The sequence below is a fragment of the Microcebus murinus genome, chromosome 2, assembly GCF_040939455.1.
Source record: "Microcebus murinus isolate Inina chromosome 2, M.murinus_Inina_mat1.0, whole genome shotgun sequence".
Lineage (NCBI taxonomy): Eukaryota > Metazoa > Chordata > Mammalia > Primates > Cheirogaleidae > Microcebus > Microcebus murinus.
In genome coordinates, this window is record NC_134105.1 from 104,690,023 (window position 1) to 104,708,742 (window position 18,720).

The 18,720-nt window shown below is 49.8% G+C and overlaps 1 protein-coding gene and 1 long non-coding RNA gene across 2 annotated transcripts in view; one reads left to right on the top strand and one right to left on the bottom strand.

Moving 5' to 3' along the window:
• Positions 1-4,894: 4,894 nt before the first annotated feature.
• The window catches only part of LOC105873124 (uncharacterized), a 32,337-nt gene continuing 18,511 nt past the window's right edge, over positions 4,895-18,720 (top strand). Inside the window, exon 1 of the long non-coding RNA XR_001154910.3 lies at positions 4,895-4,981. This is a non-coding gene — a long non-coding RNA (uncharacterized LOC105873124). The remainder of the gene's footprint in view (positions 4,982-18,720) is intronic.
• Positions 5,697-18,720, bottom strand: part of IQGAP3 (IQ motif containing GTPase activating protein 3) — a 42,315-nt gene continuing 29,291 nt past the window's right edge. Inside the window, exons 25-38 of the mRNA XM_012767726.2 lie at positions 18,268-18,431; positions 17,398-17,622; positions 16,379-16,519; positions 13,796-13,880; positions 13,132-13,364; positions 12,669-12,801; positions 12,438-12,540; positions 11,652-11,778; positions 10,262-10,349; positions 9,214-9,426; positions 8,575-8,741; positions 8,136-8,237; positions 7,576-7,684; positions 5,697-6,898 (exon numbers count right to left, since the gene is read on the bottom strand). Coding sequence (XP_012623180.2) covers positions 6,785-6,898; positions 7,576-7,684; positions 8,136-8,237; positions 8,575-8,741; positions 9,214-9,426; positions 10,262-10,349; positions 11,652-11,778; positions 12,438-12,540; positions 12,669-12,801; positions 13,132-13,364; positions 13,796-13,880; positions 16,379-16,519; positions 17,398-17,622; positions 18,268-18,431 — 2,004 coding nt within the window. The 3' untranslated portion in view covers positions 5,697-6,784. The remainder of the gene's footprint in view (positions 6,899-7,575; positions 7,685-8,135; positions 8,238-8,574; positions 8,742-9,213; positions 9,427-10,261; positions 10,350-11,651; positions 11,779-12,437; positions 12,541-12,668; positions 12,802-13,131; positions 13,365-13,795; positions 13,881-16,378; positions 16,520-17,397; positions 17,623-18,267; positions 18,432-18,720) is intronic.

Genomic DNA, 18,720 nt, shown 5'->3' on the forward strand with positions numbered 1-18,720 from the left:
AGTGGAAAGGCAACTGAGAGATTTTACAAGCCCCAACAAGGACGGATTTATGTTGTTTTGCAACAGAGTTGGTCTGGGATTCTTTCTGGACCCTGGACCACTGGCCCCAGTAGTGTGTAACGGTTTTATGTCACTTTCTGTCCCCTTTTTCTTTCTGTTAATTGGTACCAATTTTCTGGAGGACATTAGGGCACATGTAAAATGCATACACTTTAACCCAGCTACTTGCCTTCTAGAAATGTAGTCCAAGGAAATAAACATGGGCACAAAGATTATGTACAAGGACATATCAGGAAGAAACCTTTGTAAATGACAAAACGTGGTGCTGAGGAACTTCAGCAAGTAGGGGATTTGCCGGGAGGGTGCTGAGCAGCACTCAGTGCTGTGAGAGGAGTGAGATGAGTGGGCCTGGGAAGCACTGCCCACTGACCCCTCTGGGGATCCCAGTGCCTGAAACTGGTGGCTGTCTGTCCAAGGTGACTCAGCTCCAACTGGCTCCCCTTTCTGGATGCCACCCTCAGAGTTCAAGTTCACATGGCAGAGGGAAACAGAGTCTGTGGCTGGTCTAGAGTGACGAGCCCATGCTTCTGGTCAGTAGGAGGCAGATTCTGCTAATCCTTAACCCTACCAGTCATGTGGAGGGAGGGAGGGCCACTTCCCTAAAGGGAGAGATGCAGAGAGAACACCACCAACAGGTTTGCAACACAGCATTATTTTATATATAATAGGAATGTTAAATACATTAAATATGTGAGCTATATTATACGCATTATTTATTTATTTATTTTGAGACAGAGTCTCACCCTGCTGGCTAGGCTAGAGTGCAGTGGCGTCATCATAGCTCTGCAACCTCAAACTCCTGGGCTCAGGTGATCTTCCTGCCTCAGCCTCCAAGTAGCTGGGACTATAGGCATACACCACCCATGGCTGGTTAATTTTTCTATTTTCTGTGGAGATGGGATCTTGCTCTTTGCTCAGGCTGGTCTCGAACTCCTGGTCTCTAGCAATCCTCCCACCTCGACCTCCCAAAGTGTTATGATTACAGGTGTGAGCCACCACACCTGGCCAATTAATACTATTTTTTTTTTGAGACTGAGTCTCACTCTGTTGCACAGGCTAGAGTGAGTGCCATGGCGTAAACATAGCTCACAGCAACCTCAAACTCCTGGGCTCAAGCAATTCTTCTGCCTCAGCCTCCTGAGTAGCTGGGACTACAGGCACGCGCCACCATGCCCGACTAATTTTTTCTATATATTTTTAGTTGTCCAGCTAATTTCTTTCTATTATTAGTAGAAACAGGGTCTCACTCTTGCTCATGCTGGTCTTGAACTCCTGACCCTGAGTGATCCTCCGGCCTCACCTCAGCCTCCCAGAGTGCTAGGATTACAGGCATGAGCCACCTCACCCGGTCGTCAATTTTTTATTATTATATTCAGGTGTAAAATTACTGGCAGCTTGCTGTAAGTTTCTACATGCTCACCCTCAATTTCTTCATTTATCTAGTTTCGGACCAGTTAAACTTTAAGTAGCTCTGCTCTAGAACAAGCGACATGCCGCTCCGCCATGTTGCTCATACCTCAGTTCTAGAGCCAAAGTGTGTGTTGGTTTTCTTTTCATACGAGTAGTACAAATCCATTGTAATAACAACACAAAAAGAGACTTCCCTCTCATCCCTACTCCCCAAAGGTGACCACTGCCAAGTATCTTGTGTATCATTCCAAACACTGTGTACCATTATCAGCTTTTCATATCAGCACACACAGATCTAGCTCATTATTTCTTGTTGGCTGCATAATGTTCCATTGTGTGGCTGGCCTACTAGGTGCATTGCCATTGCAAAGAATACTGCAATAGGCCGGGCGTGGTGACTCACGCCTGTAATCCTGGCACTCTGGAAAGCCAAAGCAGGTGGATCTATTGAGCTCAGGAGTTAGAGACCATCCTGAGCAAGAGCGAGACCCCGTCTCTACTAAAAAAAATAGAAAGAAATTAGCAGGACAACTAAATATATATATAAAATTAGCTGGGCATGGTGGTGCATGTCTGTAGTCCCAGCTACTCTGGAGGCTGAGGCAGTAGGATTGCTTGAGCCCAAGAGTTTGAGATTGCTGTGAGCTACGCTGACGCCATGGTACTCTAGCCTGGGCAACAGAGTGAGACTCTGTCTCAAAAAAAAAAAAAAAAAAAAAAAATACTGCAACAAATACTCCAGAGTTCTTTGCCTACTTATTCCAGTAAAACCACAGGAAAAATCCCTTGCTGAGTAAGTGCACTTACATTTTAAAAAACAATAGCTATACTGAAATATAATTCACATACCATAAAATTCACCCTTTTATTTTCTTTTTTGAGACAGGGTCTCACTCTCTTGCCCTGGGTTGAGTGCTCATAGCAACCTCAAACTCCTGGGCTCAAGTGATCCTCCTGCCTCAGCCTCCTGAGTAGCTGGGACTACAGTCACATGCCATCAGGTCTGGCTAATTTTTCTGTTTTTTATAGTGATATGGGTTGGGGGGTGTCTCACTCTTGCCCAGGTTGGTCTCAAACTCCTGGCTTCACGCAATCCTCCCGCCTCAGCCTCCCAAAGTGCTAGAATTACCAGCATGAGCCATCTTGCTCAGCCAAAATTCACCCTTTTAAAGTATACAATTGCTTGGCCGGGCGCTGTGGCTCACGCCTGTAATCCTAGCTCTTGGGAGGCCGAGGCGGGCGGATTGCTCAAGGTCAGGAGTTCAAAACCAGCCTGAGCAAGAGCGAGACCCCGTCTCTACTATAAATAGAAAGAAATTAATTGGCCAACTGATATATATATAAAAAATTAGCCGGGCATGGTGGCGCATGCCTGTAGTCCCAGCTACTCGGGAGGCTGAGGCAGAAGGATCACTCAAGCCCAGGAGTTTGAGGTTGCTGTGAGCTAGGCTGACGCCACGGCACTCACTCTAGCCTGGACAACAAAGCGAGACTCTGTCTCAAAAAAAAAAAAAAAAAAAAAAAAAAGTATACAATTGCCTGATGCAGTGGTGCACACCTATAATCCCAGCTACTTGGGAGGCTGAGGCAGGAGGATAACTGGACCCCAGGAGTTCAAGTCCAGTATGCCACAACATAGAGACCTCTATCTCTAAAAAAAATATTAAAATTAAAAAAGTACTTAATTGATTGGGTTTTACTGTGTCAGAGTTGTGCAGCCATCACCACTAATTACAAGACATTTTCCTCCCCTCCACAAAATCCCATACTCATTAGCAGTAACTTTCCATTCTCCCCTTTTCCCAGGCCCTTGCAATCACTAATCTACTTCTATTCCTATGGATCTGATTATTCTGGACATTTCACATAAATAAAATTATAGAATATGTGGCCTTTTATGTCTGGCTTCTTTCACTTAGCATGATGTTTTCAGTTCATCCATGTTGATGCACATACCAGTACTTTATTACTTTTGATGGCTGAATAATATTTCATCATATGGATATATTATCTTTTGTTTATCCATTCATCAGTTGATGGACATTTGGATTGTTTCCACTTTTTGGCTATTATGAATAATGCTCCTATAGACATCCATGTGCAGATTTTTATGTGGACATATTTATTTATTTTTTATTATTTTTGAGACAGTCTCACTCTGTTGTTCAGGCTAGAGTGCCATGGCGTCAGCCTAGCTCACAGCAACCTTAAACTCCTGGGCTCAAGCAATCCTCCTGCCTTAGCCTTCCTTGAGTATGGACTATAGGCATACTCTGTCTGGCTAATTTTTTCTATTTTTAGTAGAGACAGGGTTTTACTCTTGCTCGGGCTGGTCTTAAACTCCTGGACTCAAGCCAACCTCTTGCTTCAGTCTCCTGAGCAGCTGGGACTACAGGTGCACATCACCATGCCCAGCTAATACTTTTATTTTTTGTAGAGATGAGGGTCTCATTATATTGCCCAGGCCTGGTACTCAAACTGATCCTCCTGCCTCAGCCTCCCTAAGTGCTTGGGATTACAGGCATGAGCCACCACACCTGGCCTGTCTTTTCCTTTTCTTAAGTGAAACACCAGTTTGTAATTTTGACGAAGTCCAATTTGTCTTTTTCTTTTGTCACTCATGCTTTTGGTGTCCTAAGGAACCATTGCCTAATCCAAAGTTAGGAAAATTTATGTCCGATTTAAGAGTTTTATAGTTTTAGGTCTGTGATCCATTTTTTTGTTTTGTTTGTTTTTTATTTCAGCATATTATGGGGGTATAAATGCTTATTGTGATCCATTTTGAATTAATTTTTGTATATGGTTTGGGTAGGGGTCCAACTTCCTCCTTTCGTATGTGGATTTCCAGTCATCCCAGCACAAGTTGTTGAAAAGGCTACTTTCCCCATTGAATTGTCCTGGCACCCTGCACTTACATTTTTGATGTTGCCAAATTGTTCTCCAAAGAGGTCGCACTGGCGTGTCTTCCCACCCATAGGAGCTGCACGGCTGCAGCTCAGATTGGGCATTAAGGGTCAGCCAGGACATTGATAAACCCAGGCTGTCGGGGACTATCGCTAGGGTAGAGAAGTGTGAGGTGGGCTTGAGAGCGGCAGAAGAGGGTGGGTTGAAGGAAGTGAAAGTGTTTTTCTCAGAGAAGAGAAAAATGCAGGGAATATAAACTCTCTGAGTGGGAGGTACCTGAGCGTAAGGCCCTGTTCTGCCCCCTACCAGCTGAGTAGTCTTGTGTAGTTGTCAAATCCAACCCTCTGGACTTTAGCTTCATAATCTGTTAAACAAAGATGGTGACCACTCACCTTTATAGGGTTATTGTGAGGAGTAAATGTTTGTATATACCCCAGCCCAGGACAGGCCTCAGTATCAGTAGCCATTGTGACATTTCTGTATGTGGTATATGTGGCTGAGATCATGTGATTGCGGGGGAGCATCACAGTGGGATAGTGTTGGAGCCATTCAGCGAGTGTGAGATTTTTAATGATGACTGATCACGTGGAGAAACTTGGATCTACTGGTAAGTGTCACTGTCACCCAGAGCAAGGCAGTACTTGAAGTCTTTGCTGTGACATGTTAAGGGGGGGAGAGACTGTGACTGAGATTGGATGTGACAGCAAGACAGATCCTGAGTGACAGAACGGAACGGAGTAGGGGGAGGCAGGCTGTGCTGGGCAAATGTAGGGACCCAGTAGGGGCTGCTTGAGAGCTCAGATGTCAGGGCAGGTGTCTGTCTGTAGTGTCCCCTCCCCTACAGATTTCCCTCCCTGCTTCCTAAAAGCAGGGAGGAAAGGAGGAGGGCTTTCCCCAGGGAAAGGGGATTTTGATCAGAGTGTAGAACCTACAATACCTAAGGGGCTGTGGCTCAAGCACCTTTGGTATCACCACCCAAGGCCCAGGAAAAGAACCTGCTGGAAATGTGTGCAAAATGGGTGGAGTGGAACTTGGACTGGTTTCTCCTCTCAGCTTTAGTCTTCAGAGTGGACGATAAAAACAGAACCGAAACCTAAGCATTCCTTCCTCCTCTCTGTCCCCTGGGGGAGGGAAGAGAGGAATAAATGCCACATCTCATTAAGCTTTTACGAGCTCAGACAAGCAGAGTGGGCCCACACCAGAGGCAGGCAGAGGGCTGGGGGAGGCTGCGGGAAAGATTCCCCGGCTCTCTCAGGGAAGATGTGTTCCAGAACTTGGAGGCCTGCTCTGAAGGAAATGAAATAAGGAGTTAAAAACAGATGTGGGAATAACAGCTTCTTTTATTAAAATGAAATCAGAAGGGCAATAGGACAGGAAGTTGGGTAGATGTGGGGACAACAGAGAGACAGTGGCAGAGGCAGGACTGCAGATCTGTGGAAACTGCCTGGAAGAGTCATCTCTGAGGCATGAGAGAACTGAGGATGCGAGAGAAAAGGGAAAGGCTGATCTTTTATCACATGAAGCTGAAATAATGAGATCTTAAATACAAGTGAGAACCCTACTGCCCTGACCCAAAGTGACTTTTAAATACAAAGGTATAAAGGCCTGGCATGGGTATTAGTTTGAATAGGGGAAATTTTTTCCTCTTTTTCTTTGAACTCAAAAAAATTGAAAGAATTAAAACCATGATTAAGGCTGCGCAATGATCCAGAGGGTAGGGGTGGGAGAGAGAATAAATACCCTAATGACCCACATATAAAACAGACGATAAACAAGAGCATGAGATTTGAGGTTAATGGAAGGTCTTCTTGCCAGTGCCGCCATGGAGGACAATAGGGCCACACGGGCAGTCGCAAACACTGCATCTCCCCACTCCCTGCTCGGGTGTGAGGACCAGAGGTTGGAGTGTATGCGGTGCCACAGCAGAACCGTGGCCTGGGCTTTAGCAAGGCAGGAAGACCCACTGCTGATGAAGTGGCAGGTAGGGATGGGGTGCCTGGCCCTGGCTCTGTGGGCACACAGAAAGAAGGAAGACAGAGGGGAAATCAGGCTGCTGGGGTAGTGCTTGTAATACTGGGGTGGCCATGGGCAGGCAGTAGCATATACAAGAGCACCAGCCTTCCTGGGGCCAAGGTGCAGACCCTAAGTTCATACCCCACCAACTGGCTGGAAAACTGTGGGGTCAAAGCCACACAGCTGGACTCTGGGGCAAGGCCCACTTTAGCCAATTAGAAGAGATACACCTGTGGCCAGGTAGGCACACTCCTGCAAATTGGGGAAAGGGAGAGGATCCTGCAGCCTTGCCCAGTCCTGAGCTCTGGGTATCTGCAGGGGGATGGAGTAGTGAGTTAGTGTTAAAGAAAAGCATCCAGCAAGGTAAGAGGGGCTTGGGCAGCACCCTCTCCCTCTATTACTTTCGCAAGAACTTCTTATTGAGGAGGAAGATGAGGAGGTTGACATTGACTTTGGCCTTGTTGAAGAGTTTCATGACAGCCACACCCTCATACTGGAGCTGCAGGAGGTCCTAGGAGGGAAGGGGCAGGGAGGGAAGTTTAAAGGCTCTGGCTGTGGTCCAGCCAGACGGTCTACAAAACACTAACGTCCCAGAGACTTACTCAGCCACCAGTAGCACTGGCCACTGGAGTAGGGCATTGAAGCCCCACTTCACAAATGAGGAAACCAAGGCCAAGAGAGCTAGGTACAGTGACTTGACCAAATGTCAACTCGAGCAGGGCCAGGGCTTGAAATCAGTCTTTTCACTCAAAAGGCAAAATAGCAGAGCAAAAAGATTTGGATTTAAAATCACTGCTTCCCTGAACACTGGTCTAGGACTTAGGCTGGCTTCTTAACCTTTTAGCCACACAGTGTGTACAACAGGGATAATACTTCAGAGCTGTGGAGAGGACTAAATGAGGCAACATGTAAAGCCCCCAACACGTGATAGGGCTTCAAATATTAATCCCGCTTGTGACACCACCAGTCCACACCCCTCGCCCTGACGCTTGGCAGTGGGTCTGTGTCAGGGTGTGGGCAAAGGGAGGCTCAGGCTGTACCTTTCTCTTCAGGAATAGATAATACCGATTGGGTGGAGAACTGAGTTGGTGCCATCTGAAGACTAGGGGAGTGAGGCTGGCTATTCTCTTTAGGCCAGCACCGAAAGCCCAGCAGGTGTCTTGAGGGCTCACGGGAGTGTCCCCTTACCTGATAGTGAAGCTGAAATCGCTCCATGTCCACACCCAGGAACTTGGCATTTACTTCAAACTTTCCTGCCTCGTCTCCAGGGGTGATGTCAAAGATGACGTTTCTGAAGCTGTCAGGAACAAGATTCAAAACAGGAACCCATCGCCTCCTTCCAGGGCCACAGTCCCACTCTTGCATCCCCCACTCCTCGTGCTGGGGAGCAGTGTGTGTCATCCAGAGCCAGGCTTCCCCCCTGTCACTCCCGGGGTGGGGGGGCAGCTGTCTTCTCCCAATTTCACTTCTACCTACCACACCACCTCTTTTTATCTGCCCAGTCCTACCCAGCTGTTCTCACCTCCCAGCTTTCCCAGCATGCCCTGCTTCAGGGTATCTAGTGCTAGACCACATCCACTGCCCTTAACATCTGTCTGGGGTGCCCTGTCTCCACCATCATTCTAGCATCTCCTTTGAGGCCAGGGCCATGCTCCTCCTTCCCTTCCACCTGGTGCCTAGCCCAGAGCTCCACCCCCCACGTTAGGGGACAGGAAAGGTCTGACATCCTGCCCTCCAAAGACACATACTGAGAGATGGGAAGATCTTCAATTTCCACCAAGACACCCTTCTCCAGGAGCTGGGCAGCAGTGTAATGAAGAGAAGGCTGCTTCTTCCCCTTCCCAGAACTCCTGATTAAAAGAAGGCCCCAGAAAATTCATCCAACAAACTCTTTACCACCAAAGACATTCTTTCTCTGTGGCTGGCAGAAAAGAAATTAGACCTCGAGGTAGACTTCTCACCAGTGGAAGACAGAGGAGGGGAGCTGCATTGGAGCCCAAGACTTTCTGAGCAAAGTTCAAAGACCAGAGTCAGGAAGGGACTGTGCTGTGGTGGGGGGAGATTCCCTTTCAAAGCTGGGAGACAGTGGGGCAGAGGTCAACATGGACAGGGGTACAAGGTCATGGCTGCAAACGTCATCTTTGATATCACCCCTGGACCTTCTGAGTGGAGGAAGGCAGGACCTACTTGGAGTTGGGGGCCAGGTGGTCCAGGCAGGCCCGGATGTACTGGCTGTAGTAGTCGCCCTGCTCCTCGTAGAAGGTGGTCTTAGTGCTCAGGCCCTGGAATGTGGCCTGAAGCTTCAACAGCTCTGCCTTCCGCCGTTGCCGGTGCCTGTGCTGGTTGCGGATGTCCTGGGGTTGGGGGTACCGAGGGAAGGGATGAGTGGCCCTTCCCAGCAGGAGAGTCTCAGGGCCTGATATAGGCCCAAGAACAACACACTATGAAGATCTTCAGGAAGAGCAGGAAGAGGGAGATTTCAAGGTTGTTTTTCCTAGGAGGACAACCTAAGGATCCCATCCCAAACCCTCAAGACATATCTTTGGGGCTTCTCCACCACTGAGAAGCAATTGGTTTCAAGGCTCCTTGTTTTTTAGTAAAAGAGAGTTGAAAGAACATCTCCCTCTCTAGCTAATTTCAAGGCCTTTCCTTCAAAAAGGACCCTCGGCCTTCCTCTAACTGGTGGCAATTTTGGGTGTGCACTCATCAGGGAGAGGCTTGCTCTTGCACTATGATCTGCCCTTGTATGCATGTAACACATGTCTGCGCATACATGTGCAGACGCATACACATATAGGCACACAAAGCCCAGGCCCAGGTCGTTACCTTGGCCAACTCGTCCACTAGCCCCTGGTAGCCGTTGCTGGCACTGACCAACCCCAGGCCTTCGAGTCGGTGCAGGTTCCGCAGGACACGCCGTTGCTTTTCTGCCAGGGGCAGGAGGGAGTGTGCTGTCAGTGAGCGGTGTCGTCGAAGCGGCTCTGGGGTCTGGGTCTCACAGGCCTGGTGTCGGCACATCAGCCGCTTGTGGGCTGCTTCCTGGGGGGTCGAGGGGGCAGGGCAGATGCCGGAGGGGTCTTCCAGGACCTACCATTCTGCCCCCAACCCAGGGCAGGCCCCAGGGCGCCAGCAACAAACGGAGACCTGGGCACTTTTCTGGGCATCACCAGGAAAGTGCCCCAGAGTCCAGCTTCTTGCGGGAAATGGTTGGGGACAGGGTGTAGCTTGTGGGGAACATCAAGGTGTAACACAGGGAAAGGCTTCATGGATTGACATAGGGGAGGAGTGGCCCAAAAGAAACCCAAACAGAAGCTACAGCATCAAGGATTCTGTACAGACATTGGCTGCAACTTTCCAACAGTGAAGCTTTGTGATGGTACCAGGGGGTTCAGAGGCATTTCCTCCCTGTTCTGTTTGGGGACATGCCTCTTATAGGCCATCACCATCTTTTCTCTGGGAAGTCCCTGGCTTAGTCCTCAATCCAGGTGGCCCAGCCTGCCCCTGGCCCCCACCCACCTACCAGCTTCTGCCTCCAGGCCTTCAGGCAGACCTGTCTGTTTCTGAGCACAGGCCTTCTGTGCTCCTAAGGTAGCCTTCCCAGACTGCCTCTCGGCACTCCCCTGACACTGCAGCACTGACGTAGGGGGCTCTTGTTTCAGTGTGTGCTGTGGGGACGGAGGTGGAGTCCCAGGCCTGTGGGCCTCTGGGGGTCGAGGGCAGAGACCTTGAGCCTCCAGAGCTCTCGTTACTGGGAAGCACAGGTGCCTGCTTATGGTGGACTAGGGCTGAGGTTCAGGGGAGGGAATCAGCAGTGCAGGTGGGGTGATGTGGCAAAGGAACCAGACCAAACCTGTAGGCTGATCTGGCTACTCACCTGCTCTCTGGAAGCTGAGAGGGACAGGATCTCCTTGAGGGAGTCCCCAGGGTGGAACTGCATGATATCAGCCAGCATCTGCTTCGTGCTGCAGGAGGAGGGCAATGATGGCAGAGAGGTGAGGAGCAGGGGAAGGGTATGGACATGGTGCTGGCCAGAGGTCTGACAGTAAGTGGACACTGTTCCACATCATGACTGCCAGGGATGCTTGGGAGATAAGGAGAGACAGCGAGGCATTAGTGGGAGGGGAGGCATGTCGTTGCCTAGAATACCCTCCCCACAAATTATCTTCCTTTGAGTCCTTCGGCTGAAGTATGCATGCCCTCCTCCCAACGCAGGTGTCCCTTCTCCTGAGCTCTCAATGCATCTGACACTCATCTCCCTCTCTGATTGTGTGTTCAGCCCTAGCTCTACCCTGCTCTCAGCCTTTTTTTTTGAGACAGAGTCTCACTGTGTTGCCCGGGCTATAGTGCCATGGCATCAGCCTAGCTCACAGCAACCTCAAACTCCTGGGCTCTAGCAATCCTCCTGCCCCAGCCTCCCAAGTAGCTGGGACTACAGGCATGCACCACCATGCCCGGCTAATTTGTCTATATATATTTTTAGTTGGCCAATGAATTTCTTTCTATTTTTAGTAGAGACGAGGTCTCGCTCTTGCTCAGGCTGGTTTCGAACTCCTGAACTTGAGCAATCCGCCTGCCTCGGCATCCCAGAGTGCTAGGAATACAGGCGTGAGCTTCTACACCTGGCCTGCTCTCAGCCTTTTGATGGCAAGACAAAGCACAACACCCCACTCATTTGTCTACTGAGTGAATGAACAAGTGGAGAGGGTTGCCTTGTCGGCAGGGAGCTTGAGCTGGTCACCTGGCTCCTCTTCTCCCTGATGATCAGCCCAGGCCTGCTGGAGGCCCTCCCTCACTTCTACAAAACTGAGGAAGAAAAGCTCCATGCCCATCTCCCGATCATCACACAGAGCAGGGAATTAGAACACAAGCTCCACCACTCACTGGCTGTGAAACTTTGGACAAGTCACATCTTCAACTATGAAGAGGGAAAGCTGCCATCTACCTCCTAGCTTGTCCCTAAGCTTAAATGATAACATATAAAAAAGCATTTGGTAAACAGCATAAAAATATGCAAACACCTATTGTTGTCAATATCTTAGCTATTCCTTTGCCTTCAGCTACAACATAGAGCAAAATGCTGAGGTTGCCAGAAGGAAAATAGCTGAGACTGCAGCGAGGGGAGTGTGAGTTAGGCTTCAGAGAGGACTTCCTGAAGAAAAGGGAGCCCAGGAAGAAGGTGAAATTGCTGCCTCAGAGTAGGGCTGCCTTATTGGTCTCAGAGCTGGGGAGCTCAGGGAGTTGGAGGCAGTGCCAGCCTCACCAACCTCAGAAGGAGGCTCCGGGCATCAGTATCGTCAGCATCCACCTCTAGTCCTTCAAACTTGTTGGTGAGTGTCAGGGACACTTCCAGCTTGCTCAGGTCCACGTGCCCATCTGCAGCTACACTCTCCCCTGAGGCAGGGTGAGGCATGAGAGGGAGACAGGCACGCATACACATGCACACAAAAACAGGGTCATAGGCAATGTGCTACTCCACGTGCCCCTCTTCCAGGAGGCTTTCCCACGCTGCCCAGGGCACCACCCTGTGCTCTCAACCCTTAGCACCAATGGGAGGACTGTTACCCATGGAGCATACATACCCTTGTATCACTAGGGCTGTGCCTGCCCCACACTCTCAGCCCTGGGTGCCTGGCAGCAGGGGGCTGTGCCTCCCTGAGCCTGGAGCTCCTGGCTCTCTCCAGTCACCATCTTCATTCTGCCCTTCACCCTATAAGCCAGCTTCCTGCAATCCCCCAGTCCTGAAATCCTTCCTTATTGGAGAAACCTATTAAGACCCCAAACAAGCCCCTATCTGTGCAACATCTCTCTCACATAATTCAATTGGCCACTTATATGATGGTACTGGGCCCCTCCACTGTCTACTCTTTCCATAGCATGTCTGTCCCTGAGTCCGTATCAGGACCAGAGGGAGAAAGGGAGGGGATGTAACTAGCCCATGGCACAAGACTCAGACTGAGTGGCCACACTCACGTGCCCTGCCCCCTGCCCCCCCGTCCATCCGTCCCTGCAGGCCCCCTGAGCTGGCCCCAGCTGCTAGGGAGGGTACGCACCAATGAGGTCGGGGATGGTGGGCAGCTCCCCAAGGTCCTCCAGGAGCACGTGCAGGGGATCATGGTGATCGGGAGCAATGCAGTCCTGGTGCTCCAGCAACAACTGCAGGAGGGAGGAAGAGGAGATGCAGGGTCTGAGTCAGGCCTTCCTCCTGGGGCCAGCCCACCACCTCATCATGGGCTTCCAGAACCCTGCCCACCCAGCCAGCACTCCAGGTTGCAGCCCCTCACCCTGTGTGTGTTGACCAGCTCCCCGACGGTGATATACACCATGGGTTTGGCCACAGCCACCATGTCTGAGTACTCGTCCATCGCAAAACGCTCCTCTGGCTCTGGCACCTGGCAGGCTCTGCAGATGAACTTCCTGTCTCCAGAAGGAGGGCACGTGAGGGAGTGGGGAGGGCCAGCACCCCACACATGTTCTGTCCCCATCATTTCCTCCAGGCTTCCCAGCAACTGCTCAATTCTGACTCTCCAGTCTCAGCTCCTGCCCTCTGGCCCAGTGTTCCCCCGTCAAGCCAATCTCCCTTAATAGTCCTCTTTTCTCTCCACTGGGGAGTCCTCCCAACACCCTGTCCTCCGGCCCGATCACTATATCCCTCCCCTCTATGCCTCTCTTCCTCATGGATTCTGGAGGGGAGAAGCAGGACGTGAGCGATGAGACAGGGAGGAGAGGGATGCCAGAATGCGAGACCTGAACTTGAGGTGCGTCTCCTCCAGGTAGTTGTTCAGGACCTGCAGGTGCTGGCTCTCCCCAGAGAAGGCCTTGCCGGCCGCAGCGTGCTGCAGGAGCTGAGCCACAGCCCCCAGGGCGTGACGCTGGGGGGTGGCCAGGGCACCGCCCGCTGCCAGGGCCACAATGTCGAAGGCATCGGGGGCCACCACCGCGGGGTTCAGGAAGCGGTAGTACAGGAGGTTTCCTACCACCTGAGGGTAGAGGAGAGCCTGCCAGACGTGCCTGGAGGCCGCCTTGACGGCGCAGCCCCACATTCCCAGCTCCTTTGGCTGGAAGGGACACCCGGGCCAAGCCCTTCACTTTACAGAAAACAGACCCAGAGCAGGGAGGCCACTTGCTTAAGGTCATGCAGCAAACTTGAACAAGACCTGGGACTAGAACCCAGATCTCCTGACAAGAAGCCAGGGTTGTCCACTCTGTTAGCTCACACCCCAGCTGCCTTCCCATCTGCTATCCAAAGCCCTGCTGGTAAGCCAGGCTTGATTTATAGGGTGGAGCGTATTTTCCTCCTTGGATTTTTATGGCATTGGGTTTTCTGTCCTCTTGTCCCAGTCTAGGGGATCATAGATACCAGCAGGGCAATGGAGGGATTGCGAGGTGGGGGAAGAGAGACAGCACTTACCTTATAGACTTCGCTTTCCATGGCATTGGGGAATTTCTCTGCCAGAGTTGTCTTCAGGACTTTGGCCACATAACGCATCCCATATCTGGGGACAAAGCAATAAGTGCACTGTGGCTCTGCCTGTCTCTCTCTGCCAGAGCTCAGGGCATGAGTGCCTGGCTGCCTCTCTTTCTCCTGGCTCAGCCACACCAGAGTTGAGCTCAAGTACTGTCCCTCCACTCTTGACAGCTAGCCCCCTGCTGCCTTCCTCCAAACATCTCTGGGTCTTGTCCCTTCTTGCCCTGTGTCAGTAGCCAGGACCAGAGCCCTGTCATTTACTAAAGCTCTCACACAGCCCCCAACACGGTTAGAGCCTCTTCCTTGAGACCCTCTAGTCACCCCAGCAGAACAGCCCAGATCACAATGTCCATCTCTTATTCCCCCTTACTCTCCCACTGTGGCCCCTTTAGCCTATACATTGAGTATCTAACCCTGTCCCAGGCCAGGTGTGGTGGCTCATGCCTTAATCCTAGCACTCTGGGAGGCTGAGGTGGGCAGATTGCTTGAAGTCAGGAGTTCGAAACCAGCCTGAGCAAGAGCAAGACCCCGTCTCTACTATAAATAGAAAGAAATTAATTGGCCAACTAATATATATATAGAAAAAATTAGCCGGGCGTGGTGGCGCATGCCTGTAGTCCCAGCTACTTGGGAGGCTGAGGCAGGAGGATTGCTTGAGCCCAGGAGTTGGAGGTTGCTGTGTGCTAAGCTGACACCTGGGCTCTCACTCTAGCCTGGGCAACAAAGTGAGACTCTGTTTCAAAAAAAACCAAAAACCAAAAAACTCTGTCCCAGGACAGCCCAGGGGACTCTGAGGCAGCCAATCTTGTCAGCTGTCACAGAACACCTGCGAGGGGCCTGGTCTGGGCTACAGGCAGGGCCCGAGAAGATCAATGAACTGGGAGAGGAAGCTCCAGTCCTGAATCTACTAACAACCAGAGATATCATCTTAGGCTATTTCCTTCCCTTGTGTAAGTCTGTTCCCTAGTCTGGAAAATAGGAATGATCATACTTGCCCTATCTCACAGGGTTTTTATGAAGATCGAGTAAAATTATGTCTGTGAGAATAGTGTATAATGGTAGAGTGCTATTCAAATGTGCTTGACTTTATTATTCCTATTATGGATGTCCCACCTACATTAATTTAATTAATTTAAAAGCTATTTCCACTCCTAGGGTACTAGAGACAGAAGTTTATAGCTCATTGTGTACTTATTTTCTTAGGCCTAGAATAATCTTTTATGACTCCTACTTGTAAACTATTGATCCAATTCTCCAGGTTTGGGGAGCAGGGTTATGAACTCTGTGGGTTCCCCCTCTGGCATCCCCACCTTGCCCCGGACAGCACTGAGCACCAGGAAGGCTTGCTGGCTGGGTCTAGTGATGGGTCTAGATGATGACCACTTGTCAACCTTTTCACTCATTTGCTTTTCAAAAAACAATTATTGAAATAGCCAAGATATGGAATCAACCTAAATGTCCAACAATGGATGAACAAATTAAAAAAAGTGATATACATACATATATATATATATATAATGGAATACTATTCAGTCGTAAAAAGGAATTAAATCCTATCATTTGTGACGACATGGATGAACCTAGAGTACATCATGTTAAGTGAAATCGGCCAGGCACAGGAGGACAAATACCACATGATCTAATTCATATGTGGAATCTAAAAACATTGATCTCATAAAAGGAGAGAGTAGTGGTGCTTACCAGAGGCGTGGGGTTGAGGGAGGGAGAGAGAGAGAGAAGATGAAGAGAGGTTGGTACAAAGTTGCAGGAGTTAAACAGGAGGAATAAGTTCTGGTGTTCTATTGCACAGAAGGGTGACTATAGTTAATAATAATGTATTGTATATTTCAAAATAGCTAAAAGAGGCCAGGTGTGGTGGCTCATGCCTGTAATCCTAGCACTTTGGGAGATTGAGGTAGGAGGCGATCCTCCCAGGAGTTTGAGACCAGCCTGAGTGTGAGACCTTGTCTCTACAAAAAAACCCAAAAAAATTAGCTGGGTATGGTAGTGCACACCTGTAGTCCCAACTGCTCAGGAGGCCGAGACAGGAGGATCACTGGAACCCAGGAGTTTGAGGTTGCAGTGAGCTATGATAATGCCACTGCATTCTAGCCTGGGTGACAGAGCAAGATCCTATCTCAAAAAAAAAAAAGAGAAAGGAAGAACTATAAAGTGCTTTATCGGTTTGAAGTATTTCTTATTTTTGACATTGTGAACTGAAGAGTCCAATTTTATCCCATTTGCTCTCAGATAATATGTTCCTGTGATCATTTTAGTTTCCTTCCTCTGGCTCCCTGAAATATCCTGACAGGCCACACACAGAACTGCATGCTATATTCCAGCTCAACTCTCTAGCAAGGGCTTTGCGCATTCTTCACACATCTCCTGGAACCCCTCTGAGTACCCCCAGCTCAATTTCCCTTCCTGCCTGCCTTCCTTTAGGACTATGACCCTGCTCTGCTCCCCACTATGGCCCAGCCCTCTTGAAATACTGTGTCTAGGCTTGGGTGGGGCTGTAACACATACGGAATTTGGTCCACCGATGAGATGATGGCTACAAGGAACTTATCAGTCATGGCGAGGAGGTTGCGCAGGGAGATGTCCAGTCGTCTCTGGACCTCAGGGTGGCTCAAGGCCTGGTCTGGGGTGACGTCATAGGGGAGATGGCTGTGGGCAGAGACAGACAAGGTATAACTGGGGCCCCTTCCCATGGCCTCCCTTCCCCAGGCTCTGTCCTTTACACTCTTCATCTCACAAGATCTTAGATAGATATGCTAAGGGCAGCCCAGCATACTAAAGGGGAATAGGCCAGAGTAAGAGAAAGGACTCAGACAGGACTGGAGAAACGTGGGTGGAAGATGAAAAGAGAGAGTACCCACAGGGAGGATGAAAGAGTGTAGGAAGGAATGGAGAACCTGTAATCTATGGAGAGACTTCTAAGGGGAACTGATAGAAACCAGGGGGCTACCCAGCAAGTGATCTTTGGCAGTGGGGACAATGAGGGAGGTAGGTTGGGCCAAGGCTTTATAGTTCTCTCACCTAAAGCCTCCTGTGCCATCCAGAGCAGCTACCAGGATTGCCTACTTTCCTCAGTGGCTAGATTTCCCTAATACCTATGAACCTGAGTGATGCCCCCAATCTATAAGGCCAACCTATTTCTTCCACTCTCATTTGCCTATTCATCTGTAAGTTTGAATATTCATCTATATCCTTATCAATAAGGAGTCCATATCCCAACTCCCAGCAAATTTGACATCATTTGCAAGCACTGACACAGCAATTAAGCACATTTGCATATTCATTGGTGCTCATTTTATGTTAAGCCCACCAGGTCTGGAGTCATTTACATCAGTTCCATGTTAATTACCAGAAGGGGTCTAAAAGGCTACCTTATTTACTCCTATAGGGCTAGTGTCATATTTGCATAAATTAGCATGCTCATTTATATGCCACCTTCAAAGTATACCCAAGCTTCCCAAAGTATACCCAGTAAGGCCCAAGATGCAGCTGATCAAAGTGAGCTCTCCCTCTGCTTCCCTGCTCACCTGCGCTGCCCTGTGTGGGCCTCAGTCTGGTTGATCCAGCTCTTGTACAGGTGGACAGGGTCTGTGTGGACGTTGAGCACCTTGTCCTCCAGCACGTCCTGAACAACTTTGCCCAGGATCTCCCGCAGGGCACTCTGTCCCCGCTCATTACGGTAGAATCTCACCACCAGCCTCACCACAGTTGGGTTGCCTGTCACCACGTCCTGGGGTTGTTCCACCTTTGACCTGTGGTTCAAGAGGTCAGAAGCTGGTCTCCTGTCTCTGTGTAGGACAAATAGTTGCTTTTCCTTTTTCAGATTTTGCCTCTTCAAAGCCTGCTCTGGTGTTCCCCCTCTTATTTTTTTTTTTTTTGAGACAGAGTCTTGCTTTGTTACCCAGGCTAGAGTGAGTGCTGTGGCGTCAGCCTAGCTCACAGCAACCTAAACTCCTAGGCTCAAAAGATCCTGCTGCCTCAGCCTCCCGAGTAGCTGGGACTACAGGCATGCGCCACCATGCCCAGCTAAATTTTTTTCTATTTATAGTAGAGTCGGGGTCTCACTCTTGCTCAGGCTGGTTTTGAACTCCTGACCTCGAGCAATCCGCCCGCCTCGGCCTCCCAGAGTGCTAGGATTACAGGCGTGAGCCACCGTGCCCTACCTGGTGTTCCTCCTCTTAAGGAATCTCCTGGTCTCTTTCTCTCTCATCCCCAGCCCATGTGCTCTCACTGTGCTATCCCAGATGTCTTACAGTATCTCTACAGGAGGCAGAGAAAAGAAGTCTTCTGATTCCATTTCTACCCTTAAACCTCAATAAGATATCACCTTGTGAAGGAGCAAACAAGGCATCTCTTAACCCATTCTCTTCCCACTGCTTAGTGTCTGGAGAGCCTACTTGATTTCCTCCTGGAGCGCTGTCTTGAAAAGCTGGAGCAGGAGATAGGCCTCTCGGCGGCTGGAGGCATAGTTGTACAGACTGAAAATCACTGCCTCCATGAACTTCGTGGTTTTGTTCTGTGGCATCTGGAAGATCAGCTTGGCCAGATAGACTGGTTGAGTCTGCAAGCAATAGGGGAGATAGGAACAGATGACAGTGTAGTTCAAGAATTAGTGACTGGAAAAGGAAAGGGTTTCCCAATAGAAACTTGAAATGGAGAAAGCACTGTCACACTTTCTCATGGTACTGGAAACATTCCAGACAAACTGAGGAAAAGGTTGTCTCTCTCCCTGGGGACAAGGCACTAAGATTATGGAAAGGACAGCTGGCATGGAGGCAAAGGCACAGACAAGAAGGCCTTAAGGTCCCAGGCCTTCAGGGGAAGGTAGAGACTTCTCCTTCCAACGTCCT